Source organism: Arvicola amphibius, chromosome 5, assembly GCF_903992535.2.
Source record: "Arvicola amphibius chromosome 5, mArvAmp1.2, whole genome shotgun sequence".
Classification (NCBI taxonomy): Eukaryota; Metazoa; Chordata; class Mammalia; order Rodentia; family Cricetidae; genus Arvicola; species Arvicola amphibius.
In genome coordinates this window covers 11632102-11654051 of record NC_052051.1, presented here as the reverse complement: position 1 = coordinate 11654051, position 21950 = coordinate 11632102, and the positions used below count along the sequence as shown (strand labels likewise).

Here is a 21950-nt window from a genome sequence, read left to right as displayed (position 1 = left end):
GGGTGGTGGTGAAGCATAGCTGAAGCCCTAGGTTCATCAGTTACCAGTATAGTAAAAACCAATCACAGAGTCCACTGGTTTTTTTTTCAATCATTGTTTTTATTAATTGGCATTATAGGATAAAGTGCATAGTAAAGACAAAAAAAGGAAACACATACTTACGAAAGGGGCTTTTGTGATCAATATTAGAAAGGACCTGAGATGGCTAAATTTGTTCTAAGGAACACTGGACAGAGGTGCAGATGCAGGCCTGGGGCCGGAGCCTGCAGAAGCTGCTGGCATGCTAACCCTGCCCAGGCAAAGGCTGCAAGGGAGGTGCTGGGACAAAGACTCACAGGAGGTGCTGCTGACACTGAGTGTGCAGATAGCACCACCACCAAACCTCTCCTACAGAGGCCAAGAGACACACATCACCCTCGCTATTTGAGTGCCAGTTTCAGGAGGGTGCAGGGGCCACTCAGCCTATGCCTACTGTGGAAGCCCCACCTCCAGGGACCCCACTGGGGATGGGAACTATGTAACTGGGTCAAGGGGAGTTGAGTTGGTCACAGGCCTCCATCTCCAGAAGGGCAGGAGCCCAAGGAGTAGGGTTCCAGAATTCTTGTGCTCCTTGGGTTAAGTCGTTCCTAAAGCTCTGGGCTGCTGTTATAACAATGGAAATTAGTCTGCAAATTAAGGCTTGGCCATGAGAAGCAGCGCACCCTGGGAGCATGCAGAAGTACTGACCATGCCAAGACCCAGTTACCCTAATAGCCCCAGGTGGAGGCCAGATGTTCCCAGGAGTCCCACTTGCTGCAGTAGAGGTGAGAACTGTGGGCTCTGCTTAGAGCTGGAGGTAAAGTGCTTATTTTCTAGCGCAGGGGTTCATCTAGAATCACATGTGGGCAAGCCCTAAAAGTGGATCCTTAAACAAGTGCGAAGACTAAAGGATACTAACAAACTGGTTCCTCTGCAGGGGAGCCAACCCTGGCTCTGAGGTTGCAGGGCAAAAGGCATTGGGGTGCCATCTTCTACATCATCCTGCGGATCTCCTCAAAGTTCATCAGGTTGTTGGCTGTGTCTGACCAGGCAGGGTACTGGGCTCCATCCATCTCAGGGGCCAGCTGGTTGCTCCTCACCAGAGTATGATTTTCACCGCCAATCACCTCCTTGCACTCAGGACAGATGGCCCTCTGCATGGCTCCCCCACACTCAGTGATCACATAGATGTGGCCATTGGGGCACTTGAACCAGTGGCCACGAGGAACACCCAAGGCCGTGACAATCTGCACCCGCTCTTCCTCTGAGATGCCCAGGCAAGAGCAGGGAAGTGTGCTTTTCAGAGCATCCATCTTTTTCTGCACAAGATGTTCGTCTTCCTGGGTGAACTTACATGTTTTTTCCAGAATATTCCGGATCCTGGAGACCTCTTCTGCTATGCTGCCTTTCACCTTCTCCTCTGCCATCTTACAGCGCATCAGGAGGGTCACAAGGTAAGTGAGCCTCTGGATTTCACTCTGGAGGTCGCTCAATTCCTGGCTGCTGAAGCTCAGGCGCTTCCTGTCCAGCCACTCATAAACCTGTTCAAGTCGAGTCCTCACCCTCTGATGTTCTAAGTAATGCACCTTTTCCAGGGACCCCTCCAGAATGGCCAAGTGGTCGTAGAAGCTGATGGAATTTTCCACAAGGCCCAGGTCCTTCACTGACAGGTTTTTCTGGGCCAGCTTCTCTTGGAGCATCAGGAATTTTTCAGGATGCAGCTGGCGGAACTGAGTCTTGCTCTCTAGCAGGGCCTTAAGTTGTTCCTGGCTGGCTGCAATCTCCCCTGCAGAGCCCTGGATCTTTTCCTTGACAATTTCTATCTCTTCCAGCCGCTGTTTGATGCTTTTTCCATACCTCAGATTTTTGCGGATGGGAACCTGGCAGATGGGGCAGACCTTCAGCCTGATGGCGACCTCATCATCCTTCTGTTCATTCATATAGCGGTCCAGGGCTTGCACCTCGAAGATGTGGTTGCAGTCTTCCAGTTGCACAAAGCGGGCATCGGGCTCATCCTCAAAGCCAAAAAAGATTTGGGTGACCTCATCCATTTGGCAGATACGGCACTTCTTGGGACAAGGCTCCCCACAGAGACCAATGCAAGGGTGGCCACAAGCCAGTATCTTTGTACAAGGCACATAGCATGGGGGCCGGTCGCAGGGCTCTGAGCAGAGTCTGGTGCACTGGTAGTGCTGACAGCGCCAGACACAGGGCTCCACACAGGGGCTGCACAGCTCCCCACACTTCTTCTTGCACTGGCTATGGACACAGCGGTTCTGACATGTCCGCTGGCAGGGCGGGCACTCACCAGTGCAGGGCTCCTGGCACTTGTGTGAGCAGATGAGCAGGCGCTTGCAGGGCTGCTGACAGCGCTCATGGAAGCGCCCTTCAAAGCAACTGTGACAGGAGCCTGGGCAAGGATGGCCACAGTCTAGGATGGTGTCACACTTGGTGGTGCACTTGACTGGCAGACCGTATTTTATACAGTCCACATTGCCACACTTCACCTGTTGGCTGTGCCCACACTTAAGTTTCACAGTGACCTTTTCTGAACATAGCCGCACACAATCCTCACCACACAGGTGGCTGCATCTGTGACCACATCTTAGGACCTTGGGGCAAGGCTCCTGGCAGCAATAATCTGACTCTGGCATTGAACAAGGGACCATCTGTTTGTGACCACACCGAACAATGATTTTGGGCACTTTTACCTGACAAGACTGACACTCCTGGAAGCAAACAAGTGGGCACCGGTGCCCATCTGGGCAGATGACTTTCTGGCATGGCTTCATGCACTGGAACTCCTTGTGGGAGGAGTCATATGGGTGGCAGGCACGTGTGCACACATGCCCGCAGGCCAACCGGAACTCACAGGGCAGGCTGCAGCCTCCTTCTGGCACTTTTTGGAAATCAGAAGCTTTGGATACAAGGGTGTGGGTGTCAGGGTGATTCTGGCAACAGAGGCGGAGGGATGGGCCTATTTGGTTGTTCTCTCGAAGGGTATGGATGATCTTGCTCCACAAGGGCACCTTGGCAAGCATCTGCATGTTCCCAATGCAGTACATCCCCTTCTTGGCCCGGGATAAGGCTACACAGATGCGGTTCGGGATCTGGAGGAAGCCCACCTTGCCCTCTTGGTTGCTCCGCACTAGTGAGAGGAGGATGATGTCATTCTCTTCCCCTTGGTACTTGTCTACCACATGGACCTTGATGCCAGCAAATGTCTTGGCAGGCATGAGTTTGCGCAAGCAGAAGAGCTGCCCGGTGTAGGTGGTGAGGATGGTGATCTGGGAGGGGCGGTACTCCTGGCACAGGAAGTACTGGCACAGCTCCACCACAAAGTGTGCCTCGTGTTGGTTCTGATGGCTTTTGCCTTCTTGGATCTCCTGCTCAGGAAAGCAGTGCTCCACAAAGTAAAGGTTGGAGGAGACCCCCTGAGAAGCAAGTGACACGTCAGAGCGTCCTTGTGGTGCCTCCCCTTCCCTTCAGCACTGGGACTGAACTTAGGGCCTCATACGTGCTAAGCAGGTGTTGTACTCTGAGCTACACCAGCTCTTGGCACGTGTCTCAAGGACACTGACCGCTGGCCCTCAGAAGAGACTGCTTTCTGCGCCCTCTACCTCACAACCTTTACTTCTGAAGTCAGTCACCATGGCACGGAGCTGGAGCATGAGAAAGCCTGTCTTAGTTTTCCAAGTGTCTGATCACCTGCCATGGTGAAGGCAACAGGCAGCAGCAGTGATAAGGAAGGAGCTGATGCTGATGCTCACGTGCAGACTGCCGCAAAGCCTCCTCAGCACAGCTGGGGACAGGCAGCAGCCACTGTTCTTACCACACACAACACCTGCAGAGTGCGCGCTCTCGCGCTCTCTCTCTCTCTCTCTCTCTCTCATTTCTCTCTATTTCTCTCTCTCTCTCATTTCTCTCTCTCTATTTCTCTCTCTCTATTTCTCTCTCTCTCTCTCTCTCTCTCTCTCTCTCTCTCTCTCTCTCTCTCTCTCTCTCTCTCGTTTATTTGGACAGGGTTTCTCTGTGTAACAGCTCTGGCTGTCTTAAAACTAGCTCTGTAGACTAGGCTGGTCTCGAACTCAGAGATCTGTCTAAGTGCACCACCACTGCCCAACTCAGATTCTATTTCTATTTTTATTTTTATTTGTGTGTGGGTGTGAGGGGGGTGGGTACATGTGTGTGTCCATATGTGGGTATGTACACTGAGTGTGGATGCCCATGAAGACCAGAAGATGCAGAGAGGCCAAGAGATGGTCAGTGTTGGATACCTGGGACTGGTGTTAGAGGCAGACTGGTGTTGTGAGGTCCCCAGTGTGGGTGCTGGGAACTGAACTTGGGTCCTCTGGAAAAGCAGCACAGACATTTTAGACAGTCTCCCTATTATGTAGCTCTTGCTGTCCTGGAACGTAGACCAGGCTGACCTCCAAGTCACAGATTCGCCTGCCTCTGCCTCCCAAGTGCTAGGATTAAAGGCGTGTGACACCACAACTGGCTTCAGGTCACACTCTTAAGCACTTGAGCCATCTCCAGCCCCTCTACTACATTCCTTTCCAAGGAAAGAAAACTTCTAGGCTGCTGACACCATCAGAGATGACCAGGTAGGACAGACTGACCTTAATCTGCTCATACTTGAGAACAGAGGGATGGTTCTCCAGATCCTGGTAAATGTGGGGGGTCAAAAGGCGGGCGATTTCAGGACGCATGCGGTGCTGAAACAACAGATGTTGGGATCAACAAGAGCAAGACAAAGGGCCACATCTCTGGAGCTGCAGCACCAGCAGGAAACCTGCAGAGGGAACACTGAGGCACACTGGGAGAAAGCATGACACAAGTGGCTGGGTCCTGCAAAGCAGGGGACCTTGTAGTGGCTGAAACCGTCTTTCTGAAGGGCAATTTCAGGTAAGCCAGCTCTAATTGCTGGCAATGTGGCACAAACCAGAAACCTTCTAGATGTCTGTAGCAACACAAACCCAGCCGCTCACCTGGTGATTCAGACGGACGAAGGGGATGTTCACTTTTACCAGCCGCTCAAACAGGGACACCTCAAGGTTGAAGTTCTTGGCCAGATCATACACGTTAGCACTGGGACGTAGCTGGGGAGAGAAACAGTTGAGAATTCTCTGCTGGAACACACTGATCACCCGCAGCATGTGTCTGTTGAAAGGCGGACACAAGTCTCGGTGCTGACAGGTCAAGGATTAACAGTGATGAGGACTGGAAAACCCAGGTGATAGAACGAAGAGCCCAAGGGTGGAAATTCTTTGGCTTGGCCTCTCAGCAGTGACATCTGAGTTGACAACAGTATGGAGGAAGCTGCCAGTCATTTATCCATGTGAAAAGCAAACCATGAAAAGGGACAGGAAGGACAGTGAATGGGAGCCCTGAGCAAATGAAGTGAGCCAGACACACAGGACAACAGCACTCTTGATTTTAAGAAGGTCTTGCTATGTAGCAGCTTCTAGACCCAGGTGTGATTATGCATGACCCTGTAATCCCACACTTGAAAGGTCAGGAGTATAAAGCCGTCCTCAGCTACAAATTGAATTCAAGGCTACCATGGGCTACATGAGACCATCTCAAAACCAACAAAGCTTAATTTTTGACATCAAGAGCAGTGAAAAGCCCCTGGGGGGCAGGGGTTGAGAGTGACATGCTCTCATTTACAGGAACTGTGAGGTTTGGGCTCATCTGAGGCAGGCGTATCAGTATGTATGTAGCACAAGCTTGTGGCCAAACCTGGCTAATTTACCTTTTGTTGATTTTTATATTTAATTCACTTTGGCTCCTTTTCAGGGGACAGACCAGCAGGTAGCAAAAATGGAAGTAAAAGACTAAAGAACTTTCTATACAATTGTCCATGCAAAGGGCTGGAGAGATGGCTCTGTGGCTGGTTAGAGTACTGGCTGTTCTTGCAGAGGATCCAAATTCAATTCCCAGCACCCAGGCAGCAGTTCACAACTGACTGTAACTCCAGTCTATGGGAATCTGTCACCCTCTTCTGGCTTCACAGGCACTGCAGGTATGTGGTACGGTGACATACATGCAGGCAAGACACAAACATCCACCATACACATTAAAAGAAAAAAGACACTGTTTAAATAATCCTTTTTAAAGGCATGATGAATTTGAACTAAGCAAGGTAGTAAAGTTCTATAATCCCAGCAGCCTGAGGCAGGAGGATTACAAATTTGAGGCCAACCTAATCTGTATGGCTGGGGAGGGGCCTGGGAACAATCTCTAGTAGTGGCGCTGTGCAGGAAAAGAGCGTGGGACTCAAGGAAGAGCAGGCACAGAAAGTCGGCAATAAGCTCGAGGACTGTGACACAGACGTCAGAGTCCTCTGTCCTATTTTCCAGAGAACACCCCACCTTCTAAGAATTCTTGCTTTACCTGCTGGTGGTCCCCAATCAGAATGAGATGCTGGCAAGCTTTGCTTAGCGTGGCAATGGTGTGGGCCTCAAGAACCTCGGCAGCCTCTTCTACAATGACGATCCGAGGCTCTACTTGCTGAAGGATCTGGCGGTATTTGGCAGCACCTCAAATCAGGAAAGATGAGAGAGGCTCCTTTGAGCTGGGGCACAGAACCCAGAGGGCGACCTCTTTTGTATCTTTCCTGGGCTGACAGATAACTAAGCCCTCCTTCTCATGTGGGGCTGAAGTGGCCACTAAGCAAGAAGATGGGCACTGAGCGAGAGGGTGGGCACTGTGTGGTCCTGAGCTTTATGCTTGTTGGTTATTGTTTTGAGTTTTAAGCTCTGCAACAAGTAAGAGACCATCACCAAGAGTTCCCAGATAAGGGTGGCTTCACCACTCTCACGGCATTTTTCTTCATTTGATGGGATCTGGACACCACGGCGAACTTGGCTTGAACAGGTAAAGCCCCCACCTTCCTACCTGTGGTTGTCATGCCCACAACCTGGGCATCTTTAAGGATGTGCAGGTCTTCCTGGAGTCTCAGTTCAGCCATTCTGTCTGCTGATGTGCGGTACTGGCGTTCATAGCCAAGGATCCTCCGGCGAGTGTCAGCTTGGTACATCTGCAGCCACAGCCTGGAGAATAAAAACCAGGGAAAGGAAGCCTTTCTTTTCTAAGTGTTTTTTGAGGAAATGATGTGCCAGTTTCTGAAGTGAATCCTAAAGCCCTACAGAGCTGACAGGCCAGGCAGGGAGAATGAGACTCAGAGTTATAGAAAACAAGAGTAAAATGGCTGGGTGGTGGTGGTGCATTCCTTTAATCCCATTATTTGGGAGGCAGAGGCAGGCAGATCTCTGGGAGTTCCAGGGCAGCCAGGGCTACACAATGAAATTCTGTCTCAAAAAAAACAGAAAAAGAAAAAGAAAAAAACAAGAGTCTAAAATGCCACATAAAAGATGTTCAGAGTCCTTGAGTTAAGGAAGAAGCGCAGGCTCTGCTGTCAAAGCTTCCCAGTGGCTTTCTGCTTCTCACCTCAACTGCATGAGGTCCTGCCCAATCTGACACATTCCCCAGCCTAGAACAGAAAAGGAATTCTGTGGGAAAGGACACAGACTGGCGAGGCTTGGACACCACACCCGTACCTATAAAGCTGCCAGCGGGTGTTCAGGTCCAGCTGCCAGATGTCCTGGACGGCATTGGCCTCAGCCTCAGTCATGGTGTTCAGTTTGCGAAGCTCAGCCTTCACTCTTCTCTTCATTTTCTTTTTCTGGGTACGCTGGGTCTGTAGACGTCAAGACCAGGCCAGAGATTGAGCAGAGGCCCCAGCACAGAAGCGAAGGAGTTACCACCCCAGTGACATTGTCTCATTCTCTCAACAGCTACTCCAGCATGAGAAGCTGAACAGAGGCTCTAGAACCGCCTGGGTCCCAAGCCTATCTTGTCTAGGTGCTGGCTGTTGGCTTGGCAATGTGAAGAACCCCGGGAAGGACTTCCACTGGCCAGCAATGGCTGTCATTGGCCATCTTTACTTACGTTTCGCCTTTTAATATCGCACACAAAGTCTTATATAGCATCACACATTTTCTAACAGGTGGGTTTGTGCCATGCCTACATCCTTCCCTTCCCCTGCTTCTCCTGCCTGAGCTCACCTGGACTACCACTTGTTTCTCTCTCAAGTGGGTGTGTGTCATCAAAGCAGAGGGGACTGGGCTCAGTGAGCACTGCCTAAGAGCAGGTGTTCAGTACCTGGCCTGCCACAGGCCGACTACAATGGCCCAATGCACTCACAGTATCTTTTTTTTTTTTTTTTTGGTTTTTCGAGACAGGGTTTCTCTGTAGCTTTGGAGCCTGTCCTGGAACTAGCTCTTGTAGACCAGGCTGGTCTCGAACTCACAGAGATCCGCCTGCCTCTGCCTCCCGAGTGCTGGTATTAAAGGCGTGCGCCACCGCCGCCCGGCCACTCACAGTATCTTAAGAGAAAGCACTCCCTTCTGGATCTGTCACTGAATGAGGTTACAAGATTTTAGGAAGACTGGTGTGTGAAGCAGACATCACTACACTAAAGTCCCCACCCCCAAGTGACACAACAGAGAAAAGCACAACACACAGTTCTAGAACTGGGCTCATACCTCTGCCCCACGCAATGCTGTTGACCGAACCAGTAAGGCACAGAGAGAGCATCAGGTGAAAACTACTGCATCCAAACTGTCCTTCAGAGACCTTCATTCTCAGTAAGGGGTTCAAATCAGCATTTGGAGTAGCCAGTCTCCTGCTGTCACAGTAGTAAATGCTGCTAAGGGCCAGACCCTAGGCTTACTGAGGACGAAGCCTGCGCTCCGCTCCTGTCGTTTCCATCCTCTGTGTCTGCACTGGCTGCTCACGAACAACAGAATGAAGCACTGTCACTATGTACCACGTTCCCTGAAAACTGCAGGGTAACACCCTGGCACCTGTTTCTTGTCTAAGTTGCTAGTTCTTGTGGGTCCCCTCTGACTGACCATAGCTTTTCTGTCTCCAGCTGTGAGGATGACCTGAAGCTGCAGCAGTCACAGGAGTGGTCCAGCCCTATGGTGTCTGCTTCAGCAGAACCTAACTCAAGCCTGCTTGGTAAACCGGAATCCTCTTCCCCATTCTGGGCTTTAGGGGAAGAAGTGAGTTTACCTCCCACTCTTCTGCAGCTTGTTCCTGTCCAGCCGTAGTTCCAGGCCCATACTGGTCTAGCCTCATGGCCAAAAGGATTTTAGCCAACTCCTGGTCCGTCCCATTCTCTTCCTTCTTTCTTCGCCGGGGTCTCACCACCTCTTCCTCTTCAATCACTCGGTCTGCTTGAATCAGGTCGGCTTCCTCAGCGATGTCAATCAGGGAGCCCTCCTCTTCCCCTTCCTCCTCCTCTTCCGCTTCTGCCTGGGCTAAGAGAGGAAGCAGGAGGAACAAGGACACCTATAAGAGCTCACACAAGACAGTTTCACGGCAACAAGCAGGAAGGGAAGTGAGAGGAATGTTAGGGACAGACCCTAACATTTTTTGTATGTTTGTTTTGTTACACTTTGTGATGGTTTAATAATCAGATAAAAAAAGACTTTTTTTTTTTTTTTGGAGACAGAGTCTCATTGTGTAATCCTGATATGCTCTATGCCAAGACCAGGCTGGCCTTGAGCTGTAAGAGATCTGCCTGCCTCTGGCCTCAGACTCACAGAGATTCACCTGCCTCTGCCTTCTGAATGCTGGGACTAAAGGCAAGTGCCACCACTGCCCGGCCAAAACTGTTTTTTAATAAAGGTTTTACTCTATCAAATATACAAATGAGGGTAAGGAAAAATAAAATGTAAATGTGAAAATTACTTATTTTTAATGTGTATGAATTTTTGCCTGCATGTATGTCTGTGCCCCACAAGTGTGCTTGATGTCGGTGTTGGATGCTCGAGGGCTAGACGTTTGTGAGCTGCCATGTAGGTGCTGGGAACTAAACCATGATCTTAACTGCTGAGCCCTCTCTCCAGCCTCTTACTCTGCAGAGTTTCTGTTTCTTCGCTGAGTCAGTCTTGCCATATAGCCTAGGCTGGCCTCTGACTTCTGGGATTGTAATTGTACACAACCATATGTTAAGTTCTCTGGTTTTTTACTTTGACTTTTATTATTATCAATATGTGCATATGTGTGTTGAGAAAAATTCTCACATAGATCAAGCTGGCCTTGAAGTTGTTATACAGTTGGGTTTTTTGAGACAGGGTTTCTCAACAGTCCTGCCTGCCCTAGAACTCACTATGTAGACCAAGATGGTTTTGAACTCACAAAGATCTGCCTCTGCCTACCTAGAGTTGGGATTAAAGGCATGTGTCACCATGCCCAGTTTCAGGGGTGCAGAGGATAGAACCTACAGATTTGTGCATGAAGGCCAGCAATGTGCTGAGCTCTAACTCCCCAGGTTCTAACAAGCACTTCCGTGTGCGCACTGAACGACAGCACTCTCTCTCTTGTACTATGCCTGCTTGGTGTGTGCCGCACTTTGCTGCAGTCTTCTGCTGACTGACTCAGACTTGTTAAGCACGGGCACCGCATTGAGTCATGTGGTTCTGGCTTTCACCACACTCCAGCTGAAGGTACGTTGGGTCACATGAACTTCTTACCTGTGCTCTCAGGTCCTGCTGGAGGAGCACTATGAGTGAAAGAACCCACACCAAGTCCCAGCCATTCAAGCATCATGGAATGCTTCGAGGGCTGGACACAGACCCAGTCAGCATCCTGTGAAGGAAGAATTGTCGGTCGTGAGACTTCTATGACAACCGGTATGAAGACAGTGTCTCCTCAGGGAAGTTAAAATTCTTTCCTCTGGGCAGTGGTGGCACACACACCTTTAATCTCAGCCTGGTCTAAGGAGTGAATTCCAGGACAGCCAGGGCTACACAGAGGGACCCCGTTTCAGGAAAAAACAAAAAAACAAAACAAAACAACAACAACAAAAAAACAACAAAACCAAAAAACCAAAAAACAAACAAAAAATTTTCTGAGGGCAAATCTCAAGAGCAGTTTCTTTCTTAATCTGTATGAAGTTCTGGGTTCTAACCCAAGCACAGAAAATCTAAACCAAACCTTAAGATTCAGAGGCTATTAGGTTGCTGATACGTATCTGTGATCTTAGCACTTGGGAGACGATGTAAAGGGGTCAGAGGTCTAAAGGCCAGCCTCAGCTATATAGTGAGTTAGAGACCAGTATGGGCTACCTGTGCCCTCACCTTAAAATAAATAAATAAATAAATAAATAAATAAATAAATAAATAAATAAATAAAATAATGAGATGGAGAGACTACAAAACTGGAACATTTGAATACCATTTACACAAAATGTTAAAATCCAAATATCTAGTCTGTCCTGAGAAAGTCAAGAGAACCCTAACAACAAGAAGCCTTTGTACCAAATGGCAGTGGGCAGCTGGAGCTGAGCTGTACCTTTCAGATGGCCACAGGCTTCTCTGTTCCACCGTTTCCCACCAGCCCAGTGAGACAAGGCCAGCTACCTTATAGAGATGGTCTTCGTGACTCCTAGCAGGGCCCTCTGAAGGTTGGCAGTGTAACTGCTTACTTGGGATCACACTGGCACAAACGCCACAGTGTATGCCCTATACCTGTCAACTCCCAAGTCCTTGGAATGAAAGGTTATGATTTTCTTCCATATGATACTTATAACTGGGCACAATGTCATAAGCCTATAATTTGAGCATCTAGGAGATGAGGGCAGGAGAATCAGGAGTTCCTGGTCATCTTGGCTGTGGATTACATAATGAATGCAAAGACAACCTGAGATATATGAGACTGTCTCAAAAACAAGCTAGAGAGACAGCTCAGTAGTGAAGAGCACTGGTAGATTTTCCAGGAGCCTGAGTTCAATTTCCAGCTAGCATCTACATGGTGTTCACAACTGTTTCTAACTTCAGATACAGGGCATAGTGCTTTCTTCTGGTCTCTGTGGGCACCAAGCATAAAAGTGGTGCACACACATACATGCAGGCAAAACAACCACCCATGCACATAAAAATAAAATTAAACAAAAGCAAAGCACACCTTTAATCATAGAACTTGAGAGGCAGAGGCAGGTGGATCTCTTAAGAGCTTAAGATCAGACTGGTCTAGATAGTGAGACCCTATCTCAAACAAAAAAATAAAAACAGCTGGGCAGTGGCAGCACACGCCTTTAATCTCACCACTAGGAAGGCAGAGACAGGCAGATCTCAGTGAGTTCGAGGCCAGCCTGGTCTACAAAGTGAGTTCCAGGACAGCCAGACTGTTATACAGAGAAACCTTGTCTCAAAACCAAACCAAAACAAACAAACAAACAAAAAATAAAAACAACAAAATAAATAAAATAATAAAAAAAAACCAAAGAGTTCCAAACAGAAACTCCAGAAACACTTGAGTTCTGAGGGTTACAGATATTAACTTGTTTGTCTATATAGTAATCCTCTAACAATGAAGTTGATCAGTAAATAATTTCCATTTTTGCTGTTTTTGGAGACAGCATTTCAAGGTGCATCCTTAGAACTCACTATGTTACTCCAGGCTGGTCTGGAGCCTACAGCGATCTTCTTGTCTCTGCTGCTGAGAGCTAGGCATGTGCCACTGTATCTACTGAAATTGCCACATTTCTCTAAGCCAAATTTACAAGTGCTAGCAGCTTCATAGTGCTCAACTTAATGCTACTGCTTTTAGTGTGTGTGTGTGTGTGTGTGTGTGAGCGCGCGCGTGCACGCATGTGTGCACTGGGGACCACTTGCAGGACCCTGCTCTTTTGTTAGTTAAGTACTCTTTTACTAAGCAAACCACCAACTCCAACATAATGTTAGCCTCATCTTGTAGCAGAATAACTTGGCATATAAAATCAAGTAACTTGTCCAAAGCAAAGCCTATCAAGGTTCAAACCCAGCAGGTGTACTACAGAGCCTGGGTCCTGACAGGCCCTCAAGGGCTTCTCATCTCAAGAGGACACTCTTCACCAGCAGCATCAGACCTGCAGACAGATAAGGCTCTGGTCCGTGGCTTCTGCTGGAGTTGCCTCCATGTGCTGAGCACCCTCCGGGCAGCCCTACCTGCACAGGTCCATTCATGAGGCTGTCCCAGTGCTGGGGGGAGATGTACTTCTCCAGGTACTGCTCCCGAACGACACCATGCATAGTGCATTCCAGGGTCTTGGCCCCTTCAAGAAGTTCTTGCTCTGATTCCTTCATCTCTGTCACAATCTGCCAAAAACAAACACACCGGTGAGTCAACAACAGTTTCTCAAGTATATCATGTGGTCTTGAAACCCATGGACAAGGGTTCAATAGCTGCCCAGGCAGTAAGCAGGGCAAGCAAAGGAGGACCCAGTGGAAACAGGCCCCAAGGTGCTCTGGATCAGACTTCAAGCCTCACAGCCTCTTTTCCTCCTTGATAATAAGACCTGGGTTTTTTTCTCCACTTGTTTAAGAGACAGGTTCTTGCTACATTGCCCAGGCTGGTCACAAACTTCTGGTTTAACCAATCCCTCCTGCCTTAATTATTTCCCTAATAGCTGGGAATAAAGGTCGGTGCCACTGTACCCAGTTATGATTTTGATTGGGCACCCTGCTCAGATAAAAGACATACACACCTTTAATCCCTGCATTTGGGAGGCAGAGGCAGGCAGATCTCCGTGTTTTGTGGCCAGCCTGGTCTACAGAATGAGTTCTAGGACATCCAGGACTACACAGAGAAAACCTGTCTTGAAAAACAAACAAAGACACATCACAGTAGGCTGTATTGTAGATAATTGGGGGTAGCAGACGGAAGGTCCTGGTAGGGGCAAGAGAGGAACATTTTCACCCTTTGACTTAGGCACCAAAAGATTAGCAGAGAGAAATGCTAGAAGGAAGCTGGTCCTTCAGAGGGCTGAGAAGTTTGCCAGAAAGCAGTTGCTGTGTTAGGTGGGTCACTCAGCCCCTCAGCTATTCCAGTGCAGGGACTTACGCTCATGTAGGCCCTTCGCAGGTGCATGGGGAGGTTGCGGCGGAATTCCCGCTTGTTCCTCAGCTCCCTCAAGGTGAACTGCTTCAGGATTTCACTGTTGCTCCTTCCACCCACTCGCACAATGCTGGTCTTCTGACACCTATAAATGCCTGTGAAGCACATGCGGTATTCCAGGGCTGAGAAGAGCAAGATGCTGGCCTGGCCCAGATGAGAGTTGTGTGTTCTAGGATCTTATCTCAATTGGTGCCTTAGGGAGCAAACCTGTGCTTACACAATGTTTACCCCACTTGTGTGAGGAGGCTACAAATAAAATGTGGGCTGCCAAGCATAAAAGTGTAGCATTTAAGAGCAAGATGACGGCCTGGCGGTAAAGGAGTCAGATCTGTGTGATTATTTCGGGGATTAAGCTAGCTGGGCAAGCCGGGCGATGGTGGCGCACGCCTTTAATCCCAGCACTCGGGAGGCAGAGGCAGGCGGATCTCTGTGAGTTCGAGACCAGCCTGGTCTACAGAGCTAATTCCAGGACAGGCTCCAAAGCCACACAGAGAAACCCTGTCTTGAAAAACCAAAAAAAAAAAAAAAAAAAAAAAAAAAAAAGCTAGCTGGGCAGCTGGGACAAGCAGCCCGCTTCTCCTGTTACAGAATGGTGCCCAACATGGGCTCCAGGCAGCCAGGGCTACACAGAGAAACTCTGTCTCAAACAAACAACAACAACAAAAGGTGTAAAGCCATGGACCTAAGACAAATGGAGAGAGTGCTCCAGCTTTAAGATTTAATGCTGCATAGCACAAGCGGATGGTCAGGCACTGAACTGCTGGCTGCTCTGTGTAAGAACCAGAGACAGCAACAATGTCCCTGCGCGGCTACAGTCTGAGTAAGCACGAGCCCGTCTCTGCAGCTCTACAGTCTGAGTGAGCAGAGCCCGTCTCTGCAGCTCTAGCACGGCAGCAGAAGCAAATGGCCAAGACCTGAGGCCCAGTCCACACATGGAATGGCTGCTCATATGATGGAGACTCGGCTTTTGATTTGCTTTCCACTGATCCTAACACCCACAGCTCTACTACTGAAGGACCTGCTGCTGGAAACACACAGATGATCTGAGCTGGCTGCTAGGCAGAGTCTACCAGGGCTTACATTGGTGGAAAAAGCACAGAGAAATACAGAACAAGGTATTTCAAAAGGAAGAATGCATACTTATTTATTTATTGGAGCAAATAGCACTAAAAAGATTTATTTTATCTTTATTTTGTCCATGGAGGACAACGCCCCTGGAGTTGCTACCACAGGTAGATTGAAAGGTGTTCACTGTGGGTGCTGGGAACTGAAGTCACGTCCTCTGGAAGAGCACTCAGCCATCTTTCCAGCTCCTAATGAGTATTGTTTTGAGTGATTAACATGTTGTGTAAGTACAGTAAGAATCTTTGTAGCCCTTAATGTTTATAGTCCATACACAAACCAAAAAAAACAACAAACCCCTGGCCCGCTCTCCTAGGACCTGACCTCCCTGACCTCCAGCACCGACGCAGCACTGTAACTCCAGTTTCAGGGCACTGGGCCCCCTTTGGTGTCTGGCAGCACTAGGCATTCACGTGCTATCGCACACATACATGCAGGCAAGCGCCCAAACACATGAAACAAAGATAAATTAATCTTCAAAAAATCAAAATTAAGGGCTGGAGATATAGCTCAGGGGTTAAGAGCACTGGCTGCTCTTCCAGAGGTCCTGAGTTCAGTTCCCAGAGCTGACATGGTGGCTCACAGCCATCTCAATGGGACCTGATGCGCTCTTCTGGCCTGCAGTTATACATGTCGAGCACTCATACATAAAGTATAAATAAACAGATTTTTAAAAAATCAAAATAAAAAAATACAAAAGGAACAGAGAAAAGGGACATAACCTGGGGGCAACGGGGCAAGTGTACTTGAGACACGAGTTGGTACAACCTGGGTTGAATGCACTCAAGCTGAGTGGGGAAGGAAAAGGGGATAGCTAAGGGAGAAGAATCCTTGAGGACTGAAGGTGACTGAGGCCCCTGGGGTTGGGAAGAAGAAAGAAAGGCAGAGAGCTCACGGCCCAGCATGGGGAAGATCAGTCAGCCTTGTGTCTCAGGGGAACTACTAGACAAAGACGAGAAAGCCACTAAGGTTGCTGACATGTTGTGTGCACATGTGCCTGCCTATCTGTGCACGTGTGGTGCTGAGGATGGAGCCCAGGGTCTTGTGATGCACCAGGAAGTGCTCCTCCACCGGCTGTATCTCCAGACCCAGTAGAAAACAACTTTGCCTGGAGACATTTATTACCTTCTAGAAACTGGTCCAAAGCATGATTAGTATAACATACAACCAAGATGGGGAACTTCTGGGCACTAATTTGCCAAACAGACTCGTTGCTCAAAAGGGCCTGAACAATTTTTAGACCCACGTAAGTTTTGCCTAGAAAAAAAAAAAAAGACAAGTTACAAAATGAACTTTTTTTTTCAGTTTAATATTTTTATTAACTTAAAAGGTGAACAACTGTATTTCAAATCTTGTTAAACATATTCATCTGAAATTTGCTTACATGGAGAAAAGACAGACAGAATTTCAAATACCAGTCCACTATCTGCTTCAAAACATTCTCATTAGCCAGATATGTTGGCACAGACGTATAATCCCAACTCTTGAAACTTAGAGGCAGGAAGATTGCTGTGAACTCAACCTGGACTTCATAGTGAGACTCTTATAAAAACAAAGAATTATTCCTCCTTCTTCCATGAGAATGCATTGGAAAACAAAAAATTTTATAATGCATAAAAGCTAGATGAGCCGGGCAGTGGTGGTGCACACCTTTAATCCCAACACTCGAGGCAGAGGCAGGTGAATCTCTGGGAGTTCAAGGCCAGCCTGGTCTATAGAGCAAGTTCCAGGGCAGGCTCCAAAGCTACAGAGAAACGCTGTCTTGAAAAACAAAACAAAACAATCAGCTATAACAAACAAACAAAAAAACCCAACAAACCAATTTTCTCTTTCTTTGTTTCTTGAGACAGGATTTCTCTGTGGAACAGCCATGGCTGTCCTGGATCTGCCCGGCTCTCTCTCTCTCTCTCTCTCTCCCTCCCTCTCCCTCTCTGTCTCCCTCTCCCTCTCCCCCCCCCTCTCGACAGGACTCTTGTAGTCCAGTGTAACCTGAAATTTACCATGTAGCAGAAGATGACCATGAACTCCTGATCCTTCTGCCCCTACTTTTCCAGAGCTAGGATTATAGGTGCGAACCACTACTTGATTATTTGGTGCTGGCTTCATGCATGCCAGCCATACATGCAACCTGCATAAATTACATGCCCAGCCTATATGTAAAATTCTGGTATCTTTCACTTTTAACTCTAATAATGAAGACAGAAGGCACAAGTGGTCATATTTCAGTTAAATAACAATAATCCAAGAAGTCTTGATTTGTTTCCATAGTTACTCCAGACCATGCCTTCCCCTTTCCACATCCCTCTCCTTACAGGAGTCTTGGGCTGCTGACTCCTGTCTGTGTGCACACTTCACTGACTTACAGGATGGGGACTCTACAAACAACAACTGCCATCTCATCGTCCTGCCCTAGCCTCCCTGTCGCCACAGGATGCCAGTCTCACAATTTAGACCCTGTAAAAGGACTAACAAATCACTTAGAATAAATTATTTATTTCTGTGGGGACAGCGTCTACGCTGCCCAGGCTGATCATCACTTCCTGAGCCCAGGTGATCCTCCTACTTTCCAAGTAGCTGAACTACAGTAGGTATATACTCACTTATAAAATGTTTTTAAAAATCCATTTGTTGTCGTTTTGAGGCACCGTGTGGCCTTGAACTCTTCTTCCTCCTTAGGCCACCTCTCAAATGGTAGATTCACTTACGGGTCACGGCAATGGCTCAATTTTCTCCCCCCTCTTAAGACAGGGTTTCTGTGTAGCCCTAGCTTGTCCTGGAACTTTACTCTGTAGACCAAGCTGGCCTCAAACTCAGAAATCTGCATACCTCTGCCTCATAAGTGCTGGGAGCTAATTAAAAAAAAAAAAAAAATCTCGGGGCTAGAAAAATGGCTCTGTGGTTTAGAGCACTGGCTGTTCTTCCAGAGTACCTGAGTTCAATTCCCAGAACCCATATGGCAGCTCACAACTGTCTGTTAACTCCAGTTCTAGATCTGCCATTATCACACATGCATACAGGCAAAATACCAATTCGTATAGAATAAAGATAGTTTAAAAAAATCTTTAAAAATCTAAAAAAAGGGCTGGAGAGATGGCTCAATGGTTAAGAGCATCGCCTGCTCTTCCAAAGGTCCTGAGTTCAATTCCCAGCAACCACATGGTGGCTCACAACCATCTGTAATGAGGTCTGGTGCCCTCTTCTGGCCAGCAGGTATACACACAGACAGAATGTTGTATACAAAATAAATAAACAAATATTTAAAAAAAAAATCTAAAAAAAACATTGAGATGGTTTGAAATGTAAGCAGCACAGATGAGTCTGCTGGAGAGTCTTGAGCCACATGGTCTTACTGGAGTAATCCATGTTACGATTCCTGTGTCCCCAAGCCTACAGAGACAGTGCTCCTTTCCAGAGAGCCTCCTTCCTTCCTTCCTTCCTTCCTTCTTTCCTTCCTTCCTTCCTTCTCCTCTTCCTTCCAAGATTTATTTATATATGTATATGAGTACTCTGTCTTCCTGTACATCTGCACAACAGAAGAGGGCATCAGATCCCATTACAGACGGTTCTGAGCCACCACGTGGGTACTGGGAATAAAGCTCAGGTCCTCTGGACCTGTGCTCTTAACCATTGAGCCATCTCTCCAGTCCCTCTTTACTTTTTTTTTTTTTTTTAAAAAAAACACACAAATAACAGCAAGCTCTTTTCAGTGTTTATTTGCTTTTTCCATCAATGTATGTTGGAGATAGTTCCCTGTTGGTACACAGAGACACATTCCACCTGCTTTTGAACAATTTTCTTTTCTTTCTTTCTTTCTTTTTTTTTTGGTTTTGTTTTTTTGTTTGTTTTTTTGAGTTATGATTTCTCTATAGCTTTGGGGCCTGTCCTGGAACTAGCTCTTGTAGACCAGGCTGGCCTTGAACTCACAGAGATCCGCTTGCTACTGCCTCCTGAGTGCTGGGATTAAAGGCGTGCTCCATCACCGCCCAGCTTCTTTTCTCTTTTTAAATACAAGGTCTCAAGTAGCCTTGGCTAATCTCAAGTTTATTACGTGGCTGAGGCTGGCTCTGAACTCCTGATTTTCCTGTCACTGGGTGCTGAATACAGAGATCAGAGGAGTGTGCTGTCAACCCAAGCACCCATTGACAGACGACATTCACATTGTTCCCTATCTTATCTGAAAGGATCTCACCAATATATCCCTGGCTGGCTTGGAACTTGCTATATTGAACAGGCTGACCTCAAACTTAAGAGATCCATCTGCTCCTGTCCCTACTGGGATAACAGATTTATGTCACTATGCTTGGCTCTTATGTGACAAATTCTTTTTTTTTGTTTTTAAATTTTATTGTGCATTGATGTTTTGCCTGCATATATATGTCTGTATGAGGGTGTCAGATCCCCTGGGAACTGGAGTTACAGACAGGTGTGAGATGCCATGTGGGTGCTGGGAATCAAACCAAACTCCTCTGAAAAGAGCAGTCAGTGCTCTTAAACACTCAGCCATCTTTTCAGCTCCTTTGGAAAACACCTTACATATGCTTTTTGTAGACTATGGTATACTTGGGTCTGTGATGAGGGAAAAATGCAAATACTTCATTATTAGACTCAATAAAGTCATTAGCAATTGGCCATAAATTAAGTCCAAATTTCTACACTGTTTCAGGCTAAAGTAGCCGATGTCCTCAAAAGCTTCAAGCTGACTGAGGGAACAACAGGAAAATCAGATTTCAACATGGCACAGGGAGCAACTGATTCTTCCTTTTGTTTTCTTCAAATACTACACACAGAGTCCTTTAGCAGACATCAGACCCATGAGATGCAACGTCAAGGGAAAGAAACAGGACTCCTACCTTCTTGGGCTGTCTACACTCATGGAGGGAAAAGATGACAACCACACAAACCACTGTAAAATCGTGAGTGTGGCAAAGGAGAAATTTGAAACCAGAAAAACATGTTAGCTTCTGAACTCACTGAGGCTGGGTAGCCTTCTCCGGAAGGACAGGTAAAGAAACAGGGTGCCTGTATGGGCAGGCTGCCCAGTCTTATCAGTGAATGAAGGCCAAGGTCTTCTCCCAGCAGGACAGCTTAGATAAGTGGACAGCAGAGACGTGGGAGGCAGAAAATGACTGAAAGGAGGTAATGGCATTGCTGGGGGAGGGCAGACAAGGTTAAGTCCTGGCTGCCTCTGCAGGCCTGTGATGGACAGGAAGACTGGGAGGAGGGAGAATCTTGGAAATTCAGCATGCTTCATGCTTCCTCCCTTTTACATGAGACACATGCTGGAATTTTTCACTGACACTCAGAGTCAGGCCTCTGTATGTCTGTGGCTAGTGTGTAAATCCTCTGGGTCTGAGCCGGGCGGTGGTGGCGCACGCCTTTAATCCCAGCACTCGGGAGGCAGAGGCAGGCGGATCTCTGTGAGTTCGAGGCCAGCCTGGTCTACAAGAGCTAGTTCCAGGACAGGCTCCAAAAAAGCTGCAGAGAAACCCTGTCTCGAAAAACCAAAATAAAAAGAAAAAAAAATCCTCTGGGTCTGAAACGATTACTAAAGTGCACTCATTCAAGTGTAGGCGGGAGAAAACACTGCTTGCAGCACGTGGGTTCACAGTGCCCAAGTCACCGGGGAAGAGCACCAGAGATGGCAGAGAAGGAACATGAGGAGTCCCATATGTGCAGATGCGAACAGCTGGGAAAGCAAAGACAGGATATTTGATAATTTTTGTTTTGTTGTTTTTGAGACAGGGTTTCTCTGTACAACAGCCTGCTTGTCCTGGAACTCGCTCCGTAGACCAGGCGGGCTCCTTTTTCTTTTTAAAACAGTGTCTTGCTCTATAGTCTAAGTTGGATGAGAATTTACCACATAGCCAGCCTCACCTCAAGCTCTAGGCAACGCTTACCTCAGCCTTCTCAGTGCTGAGGTTTACAGCTGTTAATTACTACTTCTACCATGGCTTTAATCATTTCTCTTCCCCCACACCCTTTTTTAAGACAGGGTTTCAGGCCAAGTGGTGGTGGCTGGCGCACGCCTTTAATCCCGGCACTCAGAAGGCAGAGGCAGGTGGATCTCTGATTTTGGGGACAGCCTGGTCTACAGAGCGAGTTTCAGGAAGTCTCCAAAGCTATAGAGAAACCCTGTCTCAAAAAACAAAACAAAACAAAAAACAAACAGACAGGGTCTCACGGTATACAGCCCTGGCTGGCCTTGAACTCACAGAGTCACCTGCCATTGCTTTCCAAGTGCTAGGATTAAAGGCATGTGCCACCTTGCCTAGCTTTTCTTAATTTTTTTAAATTAATTTTTAAAGATTTACTTTAATTATGTGTGTCTGTGTGGAGACATTATATGAATGTGCAGTTGATCTCAGAGGCCAAAAGAAATCATTGGAACTGGAGTTATAGGCCAGCCTGGTCTATATTGTGAGATCTAAGACAATCAAGGCAATATAGAGTTCCTATCTTAAACAAGAAAAACCAAAGCAGCAACAACAACAAAAAAATTAAATTACAAATGTCTATTTTTTTTTTTTTTTTTTTTTTTTTTTTTTTTTTTTCCGAGACAGGGTGTCTATTTTTCTTGATACAGCAACAGCTGTCTCTTCTGGACACACAGAGTGGGACCGTGTCACACAACTCATGATACGCCGATACAACAGTGTATGAGTACTATGCTGGAGTCTCCACGAACACAGCTCATACAGTAATAGGAAACATCTCCGTGACAACACGAACGGAGCTGACTACAGGACAGTGTTACGGCAGGAAAACTGAACCCAAGTGTATGTCTGTGTGAAGACTCATAGGATAGTCCCTGGAAGGATACACAGAAAGATCGTTTATGTCATTTGCTTAAGGAAGGA

At 47.4% G+C, this 21950-nt stretch overlaps 1 protein-coding gene across 5 annotated transcripts in view; it reads right to left on the bottom strand.

Moving 5' to 3' along the window:
* Window positions 1-67: 67 nt before the first annotated feature.
* Window positions 68-21950, bottom strand: part of Znfx1 (zinc finger NFX1-type containing 1) — a 31565-nt gene continuing 9682 nt past the window's right edge. For all 5 annotated transcript variants that reach the window (XM_038329257.2, XM_038329256.2, XM_038329258.2 and 2 more), the window contains 11 exons: window positions 16219-16350; window positions 13918-14066; window positions 13023-13172; window positions 10569-10683; window positions 9103-9350; window positions 7584-7723; window positions 6922-7076; window positions 6418-6563; window positions 5010-5120; window positions 4641-4736; window positions 68-3452 (listed from right to left, as the gene is read on the bottom strand). In XM_038329257.2, coding sequence (XP_038185185.1) covers window positions 1011-3452; window positions 4641-4736; window positions 5010-5120; window positions 6418-6563; window positions 6922-7076; window positions 7584-7723; window positions 9103-9350; window positions 10569-10683; window positions 13023-13172; window positions 13918-14066; window positions 16219-16350 — 3884 coding nt within the window. In that variant the 3' untranslated portion in view covers window positions 68-1010. The remainder of the gene's footprint in view (window positions 3453-4640; window positions 4737-5009; window positions 5121-6417; window positions 6564-6921; window positions 7077-7583; window positions 7724-9102; window positions 9351-10568; window positions 10684-13022; window positions 13173-13917; window positions 14067-16218; window positions 16351-21950) is intronic.